Below are 22,376 nucleotides of genomic sequence, written 5' to 3'. Positions count from 1 at the left end.
TAACGTGGATCAATACGCGTTGTACTGTATTGATCCAAAATCACAAGGGTTGCTGTTTGTATTAATACGTGGTGTTGTCTGTATCAATCCAAGTTCATGTAGTCAGTTCCTTTAACTCACTGCATATGCTAAGTAATTGAACACCATGGTTGTGCATGTGTTTACGTTTCCGCTTATTCATTCTTAGCTGGGCTTAAAATTTAATTTGGTAGGTCTTTGACCTCTAGCCTACTTCACCCCCCCTCTGTAGGCTTTTAGAGCCTAGGGCCTGGTTTTACACTTTGGTTTGGTGTTTGAACCTTTTGAAAGTAGTCTTGAGCCTTGTATTTATAGGAAGAGTTCCTGGATGAGTAATCGAGGCTGAAATCCTGCATACTGGAGTCTGATTAGAGCAAGTGGGTAGTCCAATCGACATTTGGGATCATGAAGTATGGTGGTGTGACCCCATAAATCCTGGTGAATCTCGGTCGCCGCCCTGATCGTGGGTTCTGCGCCTCTGGCCGTGGAGACGCATTTATTGCTCTGCTGGCTGGTGACCTAATCTCTCAAGCTGCAAGAATTCTTGTGAGAATGTCCACGTCTAATCACTCTGTTTCCTGTCGCCAAACCCTGGCTTCAGTCACTTCCCACCTTCCCTCATGCATTAAATGCTTATTCGTGGCCAGTGGGTTTGCTGCAATAAACAGAGGCATTACTTCATTAAATGAAGCATGGGACCCTGCTATCACGTGATGATTTGATTCTGATATCTCTGGCCGTGATTTTGCTCGGCCTCGGCCTCGGCTTACAATCGAGGCCGAGATGATCATGCCTTGGAAACTTTTTCGTCGTTTTCAGGAAGGCAAAACACCTTGGCGAAACGTTGCGCTTTAGCTTCTCGAGGAAGTGCTTGGGCCGAGAAAAGGGGCTCCTTCGGCCAGTTCATGGCCGTGATTTATTAGGCACAAACAGAGGGTCGTGGACAACGGCAAAGATGGTCTGGGTGGCTGAAGGCGAAGTTCGTTCGTTAGCTAAGGACGTGCAGCGAAATCTAAAGAGAGACCAACTTGTTATGATAAAGAACAAACACTTACCGAACGAATCATGATACCACTCGGACGACGGAGGACGACCGGGGGCAACTTGATTGGGGTTGTAGCGGCCGAGGTAGGCACGGTTGTCGTGACCAGTGGATACCTCACCGAGGCAACCGGTAGTGGTTCTGTAACGGCTGCCTCAGTGTCTAGTGCCTCCGCAGTGACAACTTCAGCGTTTGGCGCCACACCCTAAGAATAGAACCAAATTATCAGTATGTGTTAAAAGGATGTGGCCTGAAGCAAATAAGAAGAAATAAGGGCATTCACTTACTGTCGCAGGTGGGGCTTCCTCCTCCTCTTCCCCTTCTGAGAGAACAAGGAGGAGCCTTGTCCTCGGCGGCTCCACGACTTCCCCTTCAGCCGTGGCGTCTGTGACCTGCGCTTCTTCACTTACGTCAGCCGCGTCTTCTGCCACCCCCGCTTCACAAGCAGCCTCGGTGTCCCTGACCTCTCTACCCCTCTTGCGGCCTTAAGCTATAAAAACAAACAGACGATTAGGCATGGGTCAGAAATATCGAAAAAAAGCACGAGAGGTCAAGTGCTTACCGTCAGCAACGCTCGGTCGAACTGGCAGAGGAGATGGCACGGTCCTGAGCGCCAAGGTCCTTGGCGTTGTCACCGAAGCCGTTGCCCTTGAGGTTGGGATCGTGGTTGAGGCCGCGGCGGGTGCCTTCTTTCCCCTGCTGGTCTTAAGGGGGAGGGGGTCCCAATCTACATTCTTCAAGGCCACCCTCACAGCCTCTTCAACTAGCCGAACGAACTTGGCTGAGAAATAGTTCCCATACCAAGCCCTCCCATCCTCATCTACCACTTTGAAATGTCTCCACGGCATCATAGTGAGAAAGGTGATCCCCATCTGGAGCTGAAAAGTTATACCAGTCACGCCGTGATTTTGACCGACGTCGGCCCTCCAAGACAAGAGTCGGTTGTTGACAATGGGTGAAGTAGGACTGTCTGGATTAGACCAAACTGCCTCGCCACATGGTTCGGCAGATAAACCTCGGCCCCAACCTTGGAGAGACCACAGTGAAGGTCGCGCGCGACCAAGAAGGAGCCCCAGATCTCCTTCAAGTCGTTCTCCGTCTCGCCATCAGGAACTATGGAAAAGTCGTGCACTAAGAACAGAGGAAAGGGTCGAGTGAGGCACGCGCGAAATTGCTACCTAGTCCTCTCAGTCAAATCATAGAAAAATTTGAAGCAGAAGGCCGTTGTGTTATGCTTTCTGGGGGACTGGGCGAATGCATTGGCCAGAGGCTCGGTATCAACAATTGTATCGTCCCCCTCAACTCTAGGAAGTAAGCCTGAAGCCAGAACTGGAAGGCCCAGAGCGGACCGCCGTGCTTCAGCTTCATCCCGTCAGTGACGACGTCGTGAAGCGTCCTATAGATATGGCCGAGGAAGAACGGGCCAAGTGCCAGTCTGTCGCCTTGCGCAAGGTAATCGGCCAAGTGGGCGAACTCCAAAGTCACCTTGTTCGCCTGCTTGCAAAACACAAACTTGCAGAGCCAGTATAGCAAGAACACGGCGTGCTCAACTTCCGCCGAGGGGGGGATGGAGTCATTGTCGGCTGCATAGATCTCAGGGCGTGGGGTTCCGGGCCGAGGGGATGTGCGTTCACACGTGGCTTCCTGCTTTTGGATACGGTGCGGTTGTGCGCGGGCGTGCCAGCACGGTCTACCGTGCGTCGAGATGTTGATGTGGATAGAATGGTCAAGTGGTGTGCCTGTTTGAACTCGTCTTCTAATCAAACGATTGTAGCCGAGAGAGGAACTGATCTCGGCTGCAAGGTTCACGGCCTGAGCTACAAGGCCGTTTAAGGGTGGTGCTGATGGTGGGTTTTGGGCGGTGCTCCAGCGCGCTGCTCAGTGAGCGGCGGTCGTATGATATATGGCGTGAATGAATGAGTAACAGAGATGGTGCTCCGGGGCCTTGAAAATCAAGGGTCGTATGATATATTGATGAATGGATTTTCCTTACAAACTAACACTACTCCTAGGAAAGCAAGTAAAGATATTGAAAGTGTATTACAGGAAAATATAATTTGCTCCGTGGGAGGCTTTTGTTTGGTGTTTGAACCCTGTGAATGTAGCTTGAGCCTTATATTTATAGGAAGAGTTCTTGGAGGAGTAATCGAGGCTAAAAATCTGCATGGTGGAGCCTGATTAGAGCAAGTGGGTAGTCCAATCGACATTTGGGATCGTGAAGTATGGTGGTGTGACCCCATAAATCCCGGTGAATCTCGGTCGCCGCCCTGATCGTGGGTTCTGCGCTTCTGGCCGTGGAGACGCATTTATTGTTTCTGATTGTTGGTGACCCAATCTCTCAAACTGCAAGAATTCTTGTGAGAATGTCTGCGTCTAATCACTCTGATTCCTGTCACCAAACCCTGACTTCAATCACTTCCCACCTTCCCTCGTGCATTAAATGCTTATTCGTGGTCAGTGGGTTTGCTACCATAAACAGAGGCATTGCTTCATTAAATGAAGCGTGGGACCCTACTGCCACTTGATGATCTGACCTTAGTGCCTTTGGCCGTGATTTTGTTCGGCTTCGGCTTCGGCCTATAATCAAAGCCGAGATGATCATGCCTTCACAACTTTTCCTTTGCTTTTTTAGAAAGGCCAGACATCTTGGCGAAACGCCGCGTTTTAGCCTCACGAGCAAGTGTTAGGGTCGAGAAAAGGAGCTCCCTCGGTCAGTTCTTGGCCGTGATTTATTAGGCACAAACAGTCATCCTCGGTGCTATCCTCCACGCCGAAGTTGTTGTAGAAGCTGGAGTAATTGAGCATGGTTTTTGCCTTGGCCCCGGCAAGTTTTACGACCGTAGGCCAGGCGGCCTTAAAACTCTCTTCGGCCTCAGGAGCAATCAATGCGGCTTTCACCTCCACACCAAGAGGAGATAGACCAAACGGGGTGGCCATATCGAGAACGGTCGGCGTCATCATGCCAAACCTAAGATTCATTGTGTTTGTGGCCGAAGACCAGAACCTCAAAGCCCCAGCTAGAAGCGACCGGTCCATGATGAGTGGCCGATCAAACAATTTTATCAAGTGGTAGATGCCTTGATCTTTCCACTATTGGCCGAAGAAGTGTTCCATCCTCGGCAGCCATTTCTCTGTCTGCCGCGCAAATCTCACGGCCTGGAGTTCCGGGCCGAGGGGACGTGCGTTAACACCGGGTTTCTTGCTTTTGGGTGCGGTGCGGTTGTGCGCGGGCATGCCAGCACGGTTTACCGTGCGTTGATGTTTTGGTGAGCGTTGGATGAGTGAATGGTGCGCCTGTTTGATCTGTCTTCTTGGTCAAACGATTGTAGCCGAGAGAGGAACTGGTCTCGGCTGTTAGGTTCACGGCCTGAACTACAAGGCTGTTGAGTGATGGTGTTGGTGGTGGGTTTTGGGCGGTGCTCCGGCGCGCTGCTCAGGGAGCGACGGTCGTATGATATATGGGGTGAGTGAACGAACAAACAGAGATGGTGCTCCGGCGCCTTGAAAATCAAGGGTCGTATGATATATTGATGAATGGATTCTGCTTACAACCTAACACTACTCCTAGGAAAGCAAGTAAAGATATTGAAAGTGCATTACAGAAGAAAATAAGTTGCTCCGTGGGAGGCTTGTTTTGGTGTTTGAACCCTTTGAATGTAGCTTGAGTCTTGTATTTATAGGAAGAGTCCCTGGATGAGTAATCGAGGCTGAATTTACGCATAGTGGAGTCTGATTAGCGCAAGTGGGCAATCCAATCGACATTTGGGATCGTGAAGTATGGTGATGAGACCCCAGAAATCCTGGTGAATCTCGGCCGCCGCGTTTAATCGTGGGTTCTGAACCTCTGGCCGTGGAGACGCATTTATTGCCTGGATAGCTGGTGAACCAACATCTCAAGCTGTCAGAATCTTCGTGAGAATGTCCACGTCTAATCACTCTGATCTTCATCACCAAATCCTGACTTCAGTCACTTCCCACATTCCCTCATGCATTAAATGCTACTTTGTGGCCAATGGGTTTGCTGCATTAAACACGCACTACTTCATTAAATGAAGCCTGGGACCCTGCTGTCACGTGATGATTTGCCTTTAATGCCTTGGCCGCAAATTTGTTCGGCCTCGGCCTCGGCCTATGCTTGAGGCCGAGATGATCATGTCTTAGCATTTCCTTCTTTTATTTTCAAGAAGGCGAAGTACCCTGGCGAAACGCTGCGTTTCAGCCTCTGCAAACAAGTGTCAGGGCCGAGATAAAGGGTTCCTTCGGCCTGCTCATGGCCGTGATTTATCAGGCACAAACATTCTCCCAGTCTAGGGTCGAGGTCGGCCATTGTGGCTGAGGTCGAGTGCCATTCCAATCTTGGTAATCCCCCTTGTCAAAGGCCGAGAGATCCACCAAATTGTCTTTAAGGTGGACTGCCAGCCTCTCTGGCATGCCATCCTCCAGATAAGGGCCGAGGATACCAGAATTGGTGACGGTGCCGTCGTCGTCAAGCCAAGGCACGACAATGTTGGGCTGAACCGAACCTTGGATTTCTCGGTAGATGTCTTCGAATTCAGTTTGGAAGGTTTGGGACTAAGCTTCAACAGATGAAGAAGTGCTGGAAGCCATGAGCCGATTGAAGTTGGGTGTTTGAAAGGAAAGTTGGGAAGAAATGATGAACACGAAGAACACCGAGAAACTAGAGACCCAGAAATCGGCTAAGAGCTCGTGACTTTTTAGGGAAAGTGGAAGAAACGACTAGAATCGTTGTTACAAACGAAGAATCACTAAGCAGAAAGAGATAAGTTTTGAGACTCGAGTTCAAGGAATTTCTGGAAATTTGAGGAAGAGTTTTGACAGAGCTTGGGCATCTGAAGATTTTAAAAGCGTAAGGAAGAATGAAGAAGGCTGGGTATTTATATTGGCGCTCGAATTTGAAGCGAACAGGCGTGGCTCTCTCAAAAGACGTAACGGTTTGACAGCACACTCGAGCACGCGGTGATGTGTCAAAAGCCTAGAGTCCGTCGTTTCAGTTGATGAAACGAAACGACGGCTCACATGAATCAAGGCAATGATGACTCAAACGACGTGCTTGCACATTTAAAGCACCAACTGTCAAGGTCACTTCAAAGGAATGCAAAGGGTCCATCCCCTGAGATCCATTCGGCCTTTACCTCAAACCATGACCGAAGAATCCGGGAATGTGGGGGCAATGTTCGTGCCTAATAAATCTCGGTCGATAAGGCCGACCAAAGGGGCTTCCTCTCGGCCACGACACCTGCCAAAAGTCGAACGCGGCAAGTTGTTATTCATTTTTCTCGCAGGACAAGGGTGAGCTGAGAAGGGCGAAACCATCACGGCCTCGGTGAGCTTGAGCAAAGAAAATGACAACCCTTCAAATGCACGGCAAGAATAGGAAAGTCAAGTCGCCACGTGGCATCAAGGCCCCATGCTTCATTTAATGAAGTAACGCCCCTTACTGCAGCAGAGAACCCACGATCCACGTAAGAGCATTTAATGTGCGAGGGAAGAGGGGAAGTGTTTGAAGTCAAGGTATGGTGAGGAAAATCAGGGTGATTAGGTGCAAAAATCTTGTGACTTGTGAGATTAAGTCACCAACCATCGATCCAGAGTATTAAATGCTCCTCCAAGGCCCAAGACGCAGAACCCACAATTAGGGCGACGGCCGGGATTTATGGGGGTCACACCACCATATTTCATGTTCCCAAATATCGACTCGACTACCTACTATCTCTGATCAACCTCATCATGCAGATTTTCAGCCTTACTATCCTCTCAGGACCTCTCCTATAAATACTGGGCTCCAACCACGTTTAAAGGGTTCAACACCAAACACAAGCCTCCAACGGAGCAGATTATATTTTCTTGTCTTTTACCTTCTGTCATTTATCTTCTTGTAATGCATTTTCAATACTTTCACTTGTTTTCTTAGGAGTAGTGATAGCTTGTAGGAAAATTCATACATCAATATATTATACGACCCTTGGTTTTCAAAGCGCCGGAGCACCATCCTTGTTGTTTTTCTTTCGTTCATCCCATATATCATACGACCGTTGCAATCCAGCGACGCGCCGGAGCACCACCCAAAAATTCACCAGTTACGCCATCATATAAACGGCCTTGTAGTTCAGGCCGTGAACCTGACGGCCGAGATCAGTTCCTCTCTCGGCCACAATCGCTCTGATTAGAAGTTAAACTCAAACAAGCGCGCAACTCATCCATCCATCCACTCTCATCATCCTCAAATGCACGGTAGACCGTGCTGGCACGCCCACGCACAATCGCACAGCACCAAAGAAGGACGACCCGTGTTGGCACAACCCCCCTCGGCCCGGAGCACCAGGGCGTGAGATTTGTGAATAGCCAACAACTATTCCTTGGTGGGAAGCATAAATGGAGAAGATGAAGGAAGAGGACTTGGAAGTTTGGAAATGGTTGGTGCAGAGACCACCCAATAATTGGACTAGATCTCATTTTCATCCAAGGTATAAGTGTGATCTTCTGTTGAACAACCTTTGTAAGAGCTTTAATGCAGCTATAATTGATGCCAGAGATAATTCCATTTTGACATGTTTGGAAAGTATTCAAATGTATGTGATGCTTAGGATGGCTAATCGAAGGGCTGCTTGTGGTAAATGGAAACACCATGTTGGCCCAAGGATATTCAAAATAATTGAGAAGAACAAGATGGGAGCTTCTCAATGCATTCCTAGATTGGCTGGGGAGAAAATGTATCAAGTTAGTCACATGTATGGTGGGGAGTTTGTTGTAGATCTTACAGCAATGTCTTGCAGTTGTAGGAGATGGGATTTATGTGGCATACCCTGTGCACATGCTATTTCAGCTATATTCCACAGAGATGAAAACCATGTTGAATATGTACATGAGTGTTTTAAGCCAGAGACATACATGAGGTCATATGAACCAATAGTTCACCCAATCCCTTCTATGGATCAGTGGGTTAAGGGTGGCTTGCCTCCAATTAGACCTCCATTTCATAAGCGTCAACCAAGAAGACCCAAGAGAGTGAGGACAAAGGAGGCTGCTAAGGTTCAAGTACCAGCCCCAAACCCACCAAACCCTTTGCCTCCAGGTTACACTGCTCCAGCAGCAAAATTTAGAAGACTCTTCATTAAAATTAGATGTGGAGCATGTGGAAAAGAAGGCCACAATCGAAGAGGATGTGGAAGACAGGTTGTTTGATTCTTTGGGTTTTGTAATGCATTTTAATTATTTGGGTTGTGGTCAGTTGTGGTTGTGATTTTGTATAGCTGTGCTTGTATGTTGTGCAGGTTAAGGAAGCCCAAAATGGGAATGTTGGCCAAATTGAAGTTCAAGCAGCTGACAATGGAAATGCATGCCAAAATGATATTGCCCTAGCCCAAACTAATGCTGCCCCGGCCCAAACTGACACTGCCCCAGTCCAAAAAAAAGCTGCCCCAACCCAAATTCAAGTTAATAGGGGCAGAGGAAGAGGCAGAGGAAGAGGAAGAGGCTTATGGAATCCAGCTGCAAGGATGTCATCTTCACAACCAGTTAGTTGCCTATTATTCTTGCCCAACTCAGATTTTTTATATTTGCCTATATAGTAATATATGTTGTTTGTGGTTTTTATCTTATGTGGTAAGTGATATCAGTCAAGGAAGGGCCCATCTACTAATAACATACTCACAACAAGTGCCCTTGCAACCATCATCCTCTTCACTTACTCAACAAACCACACCCCATAGAGGAAGATTCAAACACAGTGTCAAAAGAGGAGGACAGGTATAGACTGTGAAGACATATTTTGTGGACTTTTAAGACCTATTTTTGGACTCTTATTTACTTACTATGTGGATGTGTAGTTTGGGTGAACAATTATAGACTCAAGTATGCTATTTGGTAATGTTATTTTGAAGGCTCTTTTGCCTATTCTATGTAATGTTCATGTGTATTTTGGATTGTACGTAATGTGCAGTTGGTGAATGTTAATTGGTAATTGAAGCCTTTTGGATTGTATGTAATGTGCCCCTGTTCATTTGGTATACACTGCCAATTCAGCACAAAATCAGGTTATATAGCAAAACATCTAATACACTGCCAAAGAGGCACAAAATAACCTTATGCCCAGGTTTCTGCCCATTTCTATACTACCAATTCTTGCCCATTTCTACACTATGCCCATGCCATCAAAAGCTGTTCAAGAGTATATACAACATTATACTCATTTCCTGCCATTTCTACACTACCAAATCATCCATATTGATGAACAATATCACAATCATAAAACACAACAGAACAACAACCCAAAACCACCTTTGTCTTTGTCGATAACTCAAAATTTCCCCTTCTAGTACAACAACTTGTTGACCCATTCCCGGATTCTGTTTTTCAAAATCTTGATTTCTTCTTCCTCTTCTCTCAGTTTTTGCTCTAATTTATTCTTCTCTTCTTCTATCAATCTGAAATTCTCCGCGTTGCTCTCAATTCGTCCTCCATTCCTCTTAGTCTTCTAAGTAACCCAGACAAGATTTCCTTTCCTCGTGGGCATGTTTCATTCTCCACCCAGGCGAAAAAATGCAACCCCCTCTTACTGTTCTGCAATTCAAACAAAACAAAACACCAATTTCAGACCCAACAAAACACCAATTCATTCTCCAACCATGCGAAAAAACGAAACACCAATTACTGTTCTGCAATTCAAACAAAAACTTACCCGATTATTGCAATATGCCTCAAATCTTCTTCCAGGATTCAGATCTGTCCATAAAGTCCGGCGTTTGATTTCTGACCCACACTCGCAGTAACGACGGCTGCAATTTGAATATGTCAAACTCTCTGGCATTTTTCCTTCCCTCACAACCCCTTCTCAGTTATTCAGTTCTTCATTTGGTGGTCGAAGCGAAGGGTTTAAGGCAAGTGTTCATATTCGAAGGAGAGTCTTCATACTCGAAACGACGCTTTTACCCTTCATTTTGATGAATAATTTGACAGAGTTGGACGGCAGGACCTAATTGCAACTGATTGTCTATTTAAAGGATTTCATTGCCTCAAAAATTAGTTCACAAACCCAATTTTAACTGGGGCCATAGTTCAAGGACATCTACAGTAATTAACCCTTAAAAAAACCAACGGCGGGTTCTACATTGGCTATTTTAAATGAGTTCAAGAGCTAATCGGCAAATGAAATAATTCAGAGGTAAGTTCAAAAAGGATCATAATTCAGGGGGTAAGTATTGTTGAACATGTTTAGTTTTTTCATTTACGTTTTATCAGATCTTTTATGTCGCCTTGAATCCTCAATCTTTAATTTGAATTCTCAAAATTTTCACATCGAATTGACCACTCCTAGCCTTTGCCTAAGCCAACCCTAGCTCACGGTACAGTGTACAATGCAAGTATAATTGAACAGGTTCAGTTTTTTTCATTTACGTTTTAGTAGATCTTTTGTGTCCCCTTGAATCCTCAATCTCCAATTTGAATTCTGATATTTTTAAACATCAAATTGACAACTCCTAGCCTTTGCCTTGGCCAACCCTAGCTCATAGTACAGACTGGTATTGTTGACCAAGTTCAGTTTTTTTCATTTTAGTTTTAGCAAATTTTTTGTGTCCTTCTGAATCCTCAATCTCCAATTTGTATTATCATATTTTTTTTAATATCAAATTGACCACTCCAAGCCTTTGCCACAGCCAACCCTAACTCACTATAAAGAGTATAGGTAAGTATTGTTGAACAGGTTCAGTTTTTTTCATTTGCGTTTTAGCAAATCTTTCGTGTCCTCTTGAATCCTCAATCTCTAATTTGAATTCTCAAACTTTTTCACATCAAATTGACCACTCCTAGCCTTTGCCTAAGCCAACCCTAGCTCACGGTATAAAGTACAGGCAAGTATTGTTGAACATGTTCAATTTTTTTCATTTACGTTTTAGCAGATCTTTTGTATCCCCTTCAATCCTCAATCTCCAATTTGGATTCTCATATTTTTTTACATCAAATTGACCATTACTAGCCTTTGCCTCAGCCAACCCTAGCTCATGGTACAGAGTACATGCAAGTATTGTTGAACAGGTTCAGTTTTTTTCATTTACGTTTTAACATATCTTTTATGTCCCCTTTAATCCTCAATCTCCAATTTGGATTCTCATATTTTTTTTTACATCAAATTGACCATTACTAGCCTTTGCCTCAGCCAACCCTAGTTCATGGTACAGAGTACATGCAAGTATCGTTGAACAGGTTCAGTTTTTTTCATTTACGTTTTAACTGATCTTTTATGTCCCCTTCAATCCTCAATCTCCAATTTGGATTCTCATATTTTTTTTACATCAAATTGACCACTACTAGCCTTTGCCTCAGCCAACCCCAGCACAAGGTATAGACTGGTACTGTTGAAAAAGTGCAGTTTTTTCGTTTATGTTTTGGCGGCTCTTTTGTGTCCCCTTGAATCCTCAATATCTCATTTGTATTCGCATAGTTTTTAACATAAAAATTGACCACTCCTAGCTTTTGGCTTAGCCAACCCAAGCTCACGGTACAGACTGGTATTGTTTAATAAGTTCAGTTTTTTTCATTTTTGTTTTAACAGATTTTGTGTCCCCTTGAATCCTCATTCTCTAATTTACATTATCATATTTTTTAACATCAAATTGACCACTCCTAGCCTTTACCTCAACCAACCCTAGCTCACGATAAGGAGTATATGCAAGTATTGTTGAACATGTTCAGTTTTTTTCATTTACGTTTTAGCAGATCTTTTGTGTCCCCTTGTATCCTCAATCTTTAATTTGAATTCTCAAAATTTTCACATCAAATTGACCACTCCTAGCCTTTGCCTATGCCAACCTCAGCTCACATTACAGAGTATAGGCAAGTATTGTTGAACATGTTCTTTTTTTTTTCATTTACGTTTTAGCAAATCTTTTGTTTCCCCTTGAATCCTTAATCTCCAATTTGAATTCTAATACTTTTAAACATGAAATTGACAACTCCTAGCCTTTGCATTAGCAAACCCTAGCTAATGGTACAGATTGGTATTGTTGAACAAGTTCAGTTTTTTTCATTTTTGTTTTAGAAGATTTTTTGTATCCTCCTGAATCCTCATTCTCCAATTTGTATTATCATAATTTTTAACACCATATTGACCACTCCTAGCCTTTGCCTCAGCCAACCCTAACTCACACTAAAGAGTATAGGCAAGTATTGTTGAACATGTTTAGTTTTTTCATTTACGTTTTAGCAGATCTTTTGTGTCCCCTTCAATCCTCAATCTCTAATTTGAATTCTCAAAAAATTTCACATCAAATTAACCACTCCTAGCTTTTGCCTAAGCCAACCCTAGCTCACAGTACAGAGTATAGGCAAGTATTGTTGAACAAGTTCAGCTTTTTTTATTTACGTTTCAACAGATCTTTTGTGTCCCCTTAAATCCTCAATCTGCAATTTGAATTCTAATTTTTTTTAAGAATAAATTCACAACTCCAAGCATTTGCCGTAGCCAACCCTAGCTCACGGTACAGACTGGTATTGTTGAAGAAGTTCAATTTTTTCATTTTTGTTTTAGCAAATTTTTTGTGTCCTCCTGAATCCTCAATCTCCAATTTTCATTATCATATTTTTTTAACATCAAATTGACCACTCCTAGCCTTTGCCTCAGCCAACCCTAACTCACGATAAAGAGTATAGGCAAGTATTGTTGAACAGGTTTAGTTTTTTTCATTTACGTTTTAGCAAATCTTTTGTGTCCCCTTGAATCCTCAATCTCTAATTTGAATTCTTAAACTTTTTCACATGAAATTGACCACTCCTAGCCTTTGCCTAGGCCAACCCTAGCTCACGGTACAGAGTACAGGCAAGTATTGTTGAACAGGTTCAGTTTTTTGCATTTACGTTTTTGCAGATCTTTTATGTCCCCTTCAATCCTCAATCTCCAATTTGGATTCTCATTTTTTTTACATCAAATTGACCACTACTAGCCTTTGCCTTAGCCAACCCTAGCACAAGGTACAGACTGGTATTGTTGAAAAAGTGCAGTTTTTTCGTTTATGTTTTGGCGGATCTTTTGTGTCCCCTTGAATCCTCAATATCTAATTTGTATTCTCATAGTTTTTAACATAAAAATTGACCACTCCTAGCTTTTGGCTTAGCCAACCCGAGCTCACGATACAGACTGGTATTGTTTAACAAGTTCAGTTTTTTTCATTTTTGTTTTAACATATTTTCTGTATCCCCTTGAATCCTCAATCTCTAATTTACATTATCATATTTTTTTTAACATCAAATTGACCACTCCTAGCCTTTGCCTCAACCAACCCTAACTCATGATAAAGAGTATAGGCAAGTATTGTTGAATATGTTCAGTTTTTTCAATTACGTTTTAGCAAATCTTTTGTGTCACCTTGAATCCTCAATCTTTAATTTGAATTCTCAAAATTTTCACATCAAATTGACCACTCCTAGCCTTTGCCTAAGCCAACCCTAGCTCACGGTACAGGGTACATGCAAGTATAATTGAACAGGTTCAGTTTTTTTCATTTACGTTTTAGCAGATCTTTTGTGTTCCCTTAAATCCTCAATCTCCAATTTGAATTCTAATATTTTTAAACATCAAATTGACACACAAACAGGGTTGAAACCTTAATTCAATCCACACACAAATGGAATGTTTACTAATCCATAATTGGATTAGGAGGAATTGAATTGAGGAGAGTTAGATTCTGTTTTCCTATTGAAGTTGTTTGCTAAACCAAATGGAATTAGAAGAGGAGCGATACTAATTCCTTACAAATTGTTTACTAAATTCACATGAATTGGAATAGAAACCAAATTGCTTATTAAAATGCCCTTCTTGTTGGGTTAAAATAGATAGCAAAATTGAAATTTTAAAAATTGTGTGAAGAAATATGATCAGCACAAAGAAACCCCTGAAAACAATGAAACCCTAAAACATCGAAAACCCCTGCAAATATTGAAACCGTAGAAACACCAAAAACCCTGAAAACACAAAAACCCTAAAACCCTAATTCTGTTTTCTACATCTCTCTTTCCATCGGAGCGAACTTTGTTCCACACGTCTTGATTGAATAAGATCTCAATTTCTGGAAATGTTTTTTCCACACGTTAAATGTCATGTTAAGGTGGTCTCCCCAATGGCTAATATTGGCTAGCATTATTGCTTTATATACCGAGCCATTTTCATCTAACATGAGGTGGATAATATCAATGCAAAATACTTCCAGATAATGGCCAACTTAAATAAAGCTGATTGTATTTACAATATCCGGCATATACAATTCTCTTTCCCTCCAAAACTTTTTTTGGTCTTTTGACACCAATAACCATTAACCCTGACGCCAGGCTCACTCCTGGAACCACTCAATCAACTCTTGCCCCAAAGCTCCTGAAAATACGAAGGATATGGGCGAACCAACCAAAGGGGAAGGGGTCGGTAGAGCTATAATGTCAAAATTTGGGTCCCGACTTGCTTCAGAAATATACACTGTACAGAGTGGAAAGCTGGGCATCAGCCGTCAAGCTTTGCCAAGAACTGGCTGAGATTGTATTCTTCGGTATATTGTGATTGATCCCACAGCTCCTCCAGCCCACCAAGAATTGCTTTTAGCCCCTTTCCTGTGCCTGGTAACTTCATATCTCCATCAAATTGTCCATCTGGATGCTTAGACACAGTTCCCTTGAAAACAAATAAATATTTAAAACTTGTCATTGACATCCAAACCAAAAATGAAACAAAGAAAGAAAAACCAACTGGAAGAACAAACAAAGAAAAATTTGATTAATGATGAAGAGAAACAAAGAAAGATATTTATCCATATAAGAAAAGAGATCAACATTGGCATAAACAGGCAGAAGATAGGACCAGCCAGCAATACCTTTTTAGATGTTTCTGCAGTTGCAAATAGATCAAGCAATTGGTCTGTATTCATTGTTTTCATACTAGCATTTTCAGCATTAATGACTGCATTAGCTACTGAAAGCTTAAACTTTTGCAAGCTCATAACTTTCTCTTCGAGGGTGCCACGCATAATCAGACGATGGACATTGACAACTTTTTTCTGACCTAATCTGTGTGCTCTGTCCATTGCCTGCAAGTAAACAACAGTAAGATGCTCAATTTTTTCTTTACAGTGACCTCTAAAGCAGAGGTTGCAGCATCTTAACAGAAACTCAAAACAATAATGAGCAACTAGGGAGCTTCCTGCAAATCATCTCAGATTTATTCCTCAACAGTAGACTTGAATGTGACAGATGGCATGTGTATCCAATTTCAAGAGAGGAAAATTTGTACTCCTTAGAGGATAAAGATGGCATAAGATGGTCACCTGATGATCCCGCATTGGGTTCCAGTCGTGCTCCATGAAAATGAGAGTATCTGCAGATGTCAAGTTCAAGCCCAGCCCACCAACTGCAAAAAGTGATTAAGTTTTAATATGGTGATAATAGTCAATCTACTTCACATGCAAAAAGAGAGAATTCCAACCATGGGTTGTGAGCAGCAGAACATCGATTGTAGGATCCGAATTGAAAGCCTTAACAATATCAAAACGTTTTTCAGGTTCAACTGACCCATCCAGCCGCAAGTAGGTAACACTGCTTTCAAGCAACATGTAAGAAAATTAGACCAGTTAATGTTGAAAAAAACATTGTGTGAATTGTAAGAAACTGTATCAGTTCCTATGTGAAGAAAATTGCACAAGTTCACTAAACTAGAGGATGATTCTTTTATGCCCACAATACCAAATTACTTGTTTGTCACGTGTACTTGGCCATTAATTTCTGGAATATTAATTTGCAAATTTTCATATCACACATCAAAACAAATAACCAGATTTCCATTCGAAACAGTTGAAGTCATTTAATAATGTTACTGATCAACAAAATTGTGGGTCAACATTGTCACCTAAACCTAACATTAGAATACATTTCCACTGCAAAACAGTCTTAATAATGTCAGCAGAACTAATTCGTAGAGAAAATAACAAAGGTGTGTGTGACACTAACATAGCAACCTATTTGCAACCTGTATAATATAGGTTTAGGAGACCAACCTCTTCATATGACTATGAAACAAGTCTCTTTCAATTAAGTCCAGAAATGCCTGCATGAGATGCCATTGTACATTATAGGCCATAAATTAGGGCTAAATGTAAAAGAGAATTAGTCAAATATAAATGAGCATTACTTTATGTTGAGCAAAAATCAAGACTCTGTGCTGCCCCACACTTATGGAACCCTCAGAACTAGAGGCATCGACGCCTATTCCACATTCTTCAAGGATCTCCTGAAGTGCAACTAGTTTGGGAGAGTGGTATGGCTTATGCAATTCCGAAATTGTGTCAGAGCCTCCAGGTAATAGCTCTGACAAAAGGCATGCAATGGAATCTGGAACTTTTTCCCCAAGAACAAGCAATGGATGACTACAGAGTTTAAGCAAGTACTGAAGTGCCTGAAAGACCAGATGACATTCATTATATGATTGGAACTGACTGATAAAAAATAAAAAATAGAATCACATACAAGAATAAATAACAAAATTACCTGAAACACATGAGAAGATGCTCTGGGTGAATCACTGCGTCCTCCTGTATCTGCTGACTCGTTTAGTTTTACCATACTTGAGATCTCTTGTCTCACATGTGAACCAGAAAACTGTTCATACAATTTTAATTGTACAGGGCTCAGGTCACAGAACCTGTCCTGAATAATTTTCTCGGGAAGATCAGACAAGACTTCATCTTTTGTTCGACGGAGGAGGAAAGGCATGACCTATTTGATAGAAGATGCTTTAGTTAGAAGAACACAACCATCTCTGCCTAAACTCTTGTTACTTAAGCAAAAGAGTAAATACCATACTAGGCACACTTCACCAGAAAAGAATGTCAGAGAACAATAGTTTGCTCTTTTCTAAAGTTCCAGTACTTGGAAAGCACAATTAAAAAGAATTAAAAAAATCATATGTTCTCATAATAGTTTGGCTTCATCACTAAATTTGGGAAACAGTTTCCAGCGATATGGCATGGTCAGCTACCAAGGGGATCATCTAACCACTGACAAAGGGTTGGCCAATTATAAGCATGGTGGGTGCAAGAGGGGTCAGTCGATGGCCATTAGGCTACCATTGACCATTTCGAAGGATAAGTAGATAAATTAAGGTGGTTGGTATGGTGAACCGCATACTCTTGTTCCAGAAGACTACCCTCCACTGCCAAAGAAACCAAGCCATTTTTCCACCTCATACTGGGTAATTTTTTTATATAGCAAATAAGGTATTTTCCATTAAATACTCTCCTGTGTCGAAGCACACACCAAATAGCACAATTTCTTTTCAAGATAAAGAAATGAGGATGGTATAAAGAAACTATTAATCCACCTGCTTGTGCAATGCCTCCATAGCAAGTGCTCCTGCTTCAGCATCCTTGGCAGAGCACTTAGGATCTCTGGCTGCCAGCAGTGGTTTTCCATAAGTGGCTTGGAACTGTCCAAAGTCATGAAATCAACAATTTATTTAATTGACAGTTGATCAGGCAAAAGTGTACAACAGTATTACATACAAAATTTACATACATCTCACATCGTAAAGAGATTAGCAAGTCAAGAAGGAGAAATAAAAATAACTTAAACTACTTGATTCACACGACTGACAATGGAAATTTTCCATAGATGTAGTTGATTATGAATACTCTCTTCTTTCAATTGGTATCATCTCTTGTGATCTTCAGTTTTGGATAACTTTGGAAATTTCATTTTAAACTCTCTTTTTGCATCCAAATAGATTTGATAAAAAGGTCTTGGCTTGTTCACTGTATTCTGGACCATCTCTACATTGTTCAAACCAAAATTTAGTCTTATCAGGTTATGGACTTGTGATGCAATGCAAGTCAGGGAAAATAACCACAAATCTAACATATACTTAAAACTCAGGGCTACAGCGTGTAGAGTGTAGACATACGGACTTGTTTAGCATTTTCAAAATACTAACAATTTGGTCATAAATATTTCTTCGATGTAACTTTTTAATCATCATCACAATCAGTAAATTATGATTTAAGATATATCAATAACAATAATGACCACCCCCATCATCAAGGCCACTAAATTTAGTTAGTTGAGGCATATCAATTCAATCAAGTGCATGAAAAGAGACTTGAAGTGCCCTTTTTTCATCTAACATGTCAAAATTGTGTTCAAAACAGACATTACATCCATCACATTTATGGGATTCTTAGCACATACGGTAAAAAAGAGCAATGTAAACCATGCATGCACACGATCTTCACTATATAATTCACATAGAAAAATCAACAATAAGCAAGGGAGGAATAAATGCAATGGTTGTTTGCAAAGTCATTTGGCACTGCATAATTCGGCTGCATGATCATGACTTGAGATTTATACAGTACTCAGGGCTGTCATAAAGGGTAGTCGGTTGGGGAACTAGGCTCCCAATTTTTAGCTTCCAAAAGGTCCCAAACTTAGGTTTAATACTATGTTAACCTAGACCAAATATAATAATTTTCACATAACCCTGAATAAGGATCCCCACTCAGGCCAAAACAATCCAATTTTTTGGACTAAATCCATCACCCAATACCCAATAATCTTGTATGACAGAAAGCGATTCAACTTAAACAACATCCAGAAAATTATCCAAATGCTGGTTCAGCTATGAGCAGGAAAATTTTAAAAAGTTCAATAAATCCCCTCCTGCTGAAAATACATTTCCAAAATATCCTATTCCCTAATCTCTTCTAGCTGGATTTTACTAAACTATGAAGCAACAAGAACAAATCTAATCTTTTAGACATCTGGGTACCTATAAGAAAAGCATTTCAGGTGAAATGCATGCAGTGTCACATTTCGATTGTGCCTCTAGCCTGAAACCTCAAGGCCCATGTATTTTCACAATTTTGTTTTCTATGTTTTCTTCTATAAGATATTGTTCTCTGCAAGATATTCTTGACCAGATATATAGATCCAAGAAACAGGACAAAATGAATAGAATTTAACTGAATAAGATGTACACACCTGTCTATCTGTTCCAAGAAACCCGGGCATTAGGAAATCAAAAAGGGACCACAAATCCATGATGTTATTCTGCAACAAAGGGTAGGTCACTTTCAGGAAAAATGGACAATTGCCAAGTTTTCAGGTAATTTCATACATCTGTGAGTCACCAACCTGGATTGGTGTTCCACTCAATATCAAACGATGCTGGGCTTTCAGTTGCTTCACTGCAATTGTAATTTTTGACTTCGCATTCTTGATTATGTGTCCTTCGTCTAAGATACAATAGTTCCAGAGAAGCTTTCCAAGATAGTCAATATCTTTGCGGACCACATCATATGATGTTACTATCACATTATGCTTTTCAAAATGTTCTCGAAGAGAAAAGCGCTCTTGAGCAGAACCAACATATTGGAGAGTGGATATCACCAAAACATCAATGTACTTCTCTATCTCATAGGCCCAGTGTCCAACAAGTGTTGACGGACAAATAATTAAAGATGGTGGGAGATTGCTGTCATTTAAAGTGCGATGCTCAACTATATCAGAAGCCACAATAGCCGATGCTTGAAGTGTCTTACCAAGCCCCATATCATCACATAAAATTCCATGAAGCTTGAAACATTTTAAAAAGGCCAGCCAATTTATACCTTCCTGTTGATACCTATAGCCAACAATAACAGTTAAGAACCAGAGTGTTGATTAAGTAAAAAGGAAAACCAATTTATATGTTTCTGTTTATGCTTATAACCGACAAAAACAGTTAAGAACCGGAATGTTGATTCAGTAAACTGACAATCTGGGTTGTCAGACTACACATACTAGAGGGGGTGAGAAATAACCAGGAAATAAACAACATGTTACAAACAAGTGAATGAAAAAATTATAATGACAAAGACTATCTCAACCCATAAGATAATGCACTCATTTTTTTGTCCAGATTAGGTAAATACTTGGATAACCAATAGAATTAAATCTGACTATCTAAACTACTTTGTTACATCTTTTACAACATAATGAGCCACCGAGGCAATTAATAAACATCTAAGATAGAAAATAGGTTGCTTCCATAGTCCATACCCCAAACTTCCCATCCAACAAAACAAATAAAAGAACACTATTCACCAGCATACACAGCCCCCAGCGCACCAAAAACCCTAACCCTAGGGTTGAGAACAGTAGGATATATATACATATAATGAGATTTAATTAAATTAAGCTTTTTGTTTTACCAAACAGTTCTTAACTAATTCTACCACTAAGATATATAATCATTTTTAACTTTTTCTCACTTTCGCAAAAGGGATTAAAATTTAGCTACCATCATGAATAAACTAAGTAGAAACATATTTAAGATCACCCTAATGTCAAATTAGACTTGTAGCCTTAGTTGTTTTAAACAAAATTATAAGCCTAGTTTAACAGTCTTGGCTACAACTTCAGTCCAGGTTCAGTGTTTTAGCTACCTCCTCAGTGTCACTTTCAGTTCGGTAGAAAGCTTGTAATCATCAATATGTGAGTTGTCAAGTAGTTGCTCCAGAAATTTTGCATCCTCTGTACTTCGAGAGAAACCTTCACTTAGTCCAACAGGTGGAGGGAGGCCCCGTGCCAATGGAAGAAGAGGAACAAGGGCAGCAAAACTATGAGTCACACTCTGTCTGACTGACTGATCACAATCACTCATACACCTTAGAAGAGGAACAACTAACAAAGGAGCATATGGAACCAGCTCGACACCCAAACCCTGAACAAGCAAACTAATAAGCATGCCTGCACCTTGTCTGGCATTAACAGATGTCGCATCCCCTAACATGGGTATGGCATTTTCAATTACAGCTCCCATCACATGCATTGACATTGACTTGGCCATTGAAGTGATGCATCTAGACGAAGCCAATCTAACAGCAACATGAGAATGGCGAACACACTTAAAGATGTATGGAAGGAGGGTGAATAGTTTTGATTTCAGATCTTCATTTAGCATAGGAGCAATAGAACGTACTACCTGCAAACCGGATTTGACATAAACAATGAGTCAAAAATAAAGTTTCGCAACAGTAGGTCCACAAATTTTGAGGGTCTACCATATGTAATAAAATATATATGTTCCAATCTCATATTCCAAAGCAGTGGCTATGAGCTAATTTAAATTTAAGTAAAACTAGAAAGGTCAAACAAGGAAAAAAGTCGAAAAAAAAAGGTCCTTAACTGATACATATAAACTGTTATGGACAAAATAAATCTTTAGCAGCTAATGCACAGAGTGCACCAGATAGCTACACAAATAACATGAACAAAATATATTTTTGATAAGATGGGCCTTTTTTCGGTCTTTGTCCGAAGACAACATGATTGGATAAGTTCCATTTTTTACCTCTTTTTTTTTTTGAAAAGACACTATTATTCAAAAAAGAGTAGGGCAACCAAATCACAAGGTGGCTAAGGGGGCCACCCTACAAAAAAAAGAGGTGAAACCTCTACTCTACAAAACAGCCGCTTCCCAGTCTAGATGGAGAAGCTGAAAGCCAATCTCCCTAAACTCAGTTGTAACAGAAACCCAAAGAGAGGTCCAGACACGGATACGATCCCAAAGCTGCTCAACCTCGTCCCCACCCACATCCTCAAAAATTCTCCTATTCCTTTCCCCCCAAATTACCCATAAAGTTGCTAACAAGGCACAATTTCCTAACACTGAGCCCTTCCTTTTGCCACCAAAAAAGTTCAGTCTGGCTTCAAGCAACGCACCGCATGTTGTGTAGCTACCCCACGCTAGCCCGGCCACCTTAAACAAATTAGACCATAGAGATGAGGCGATAGGGCAAAGCAAAAACAGGTGATCCCCGGTTTCACAGTCATTTTTGCACAGTAAGCACCAGTTGGGGGAAAAATACCAGCCAGGCCTTTTACCTTTTACCTTATGCCAAATAAGCAGTTTAATGAACAGAATCTTATCACTTAAGCATTTAAGAGATTGGGTTGAGAATTTTTAACCAGGACTTATGACACAAAGATCGAGGACCAAATCATTCCCAAATATTGTTCTATTCAGAAAAGCAACCTTGTTAGTATACCCCAAGAGGATAAAATCATGATTTTGAGGATTGAGAGCAGCTCTACCAATTTTTCATGTTGAGTAACGATGGATGTGCTTCTTAGATTTCATCTTATTCTTCTCTTCTAGCTCTCTGATCTTATTCTATTGCATTACATATTTCAAAACCAAATTGAAACCACAACCTAGTCCCTTAGATCCTAGCACTCCCAAAACAAGCCATAAGAAATACCCACACTACCTTCTATTGTTTTAGACTAT

General features: G+C 41.3%; 1 protein-coding gene across 2 annotated transcripts in view; it reads right to left on the bottom strand.

The window, feature by feature from the left end:
- Nucleotides 1-14,274: 14,274 nt before the first annotated feature.
- The window catches only part of RGD3 (ROOT GROWTH DEFECTIVE 3), a 29,960-nt gene continuing 21,858 nt past the window's right edge, over nucleotides 14,275-22,376 (bottom strand). For both annotated transcript variants that reach the window (XM_021961059.2, XM_021961061.2), the window contains exons 19-29: nucleotides 20,530-21,068; nucleotides 19,238-19,727; nucleotides 19,085-19,153; nucleotides 17,430-17,534; nucleotides 16,598-16,825; nucleotides 16,242-16,505; nucleotides 16,108-16,157; nucleotides 15,540-15,649; nucleotides 15,382-15,464; nucleotides 14,932-15,144; nucleotides 14,275-14,732 (exon numbers count right to left, since the gene is read on the bottom strand). In XM_021961059.2, coding sequence (XP_021816751.1) covers nucleotides 14,565-14,732; nucleotides 14,932-15,144; nucleotides 15,382-15,464; nucleotides 15,540-15,649; nucleotides 16,108-16,157; nucleotides 16,242-16,505; nucleotides 16,598-16,825; nucleotides 17,430-17,534; nucleotides 19,085-19,153; nucleotides 19,238-19,727; nucleotides 20,530-21,068 — 2,319 coding nt within the window. In that variant the 3' untranslated portion in view covers nucleotides 14,275-14,564. The remainder of the gene's footprint in view (nucleotides 14,733-14,931; nucleotides 15,145-15,381; nucleotides 15,465-15,539; nucleotides 15,650-16,107; nucleotides 16,158-16,241; nucleotides 16,506-16,597; nucleotides 16,826-17,429; nucleotides 17,535-19,084; nucleotides 19,154-19,237; nucleotides 19,728-20,529; nucleotides 21,069-22,376) is intronic.

This window comes from Prunus avium, chromosome 6 (genome assembly GCF_965620075.1).
Source record: "Prunus avium chromosome 6, drPruAviu1.hap1.1, whole genome shotgun sequence".
NCBI lineage: Eukaryota > Viridiplantae > Streptophyta > Magnoliopsida > Rosales > Rosaceae > Prunus > Prunus avium.
This window is presented reverse-complemented; position numbering and strand designations above follow the sequence as displayed.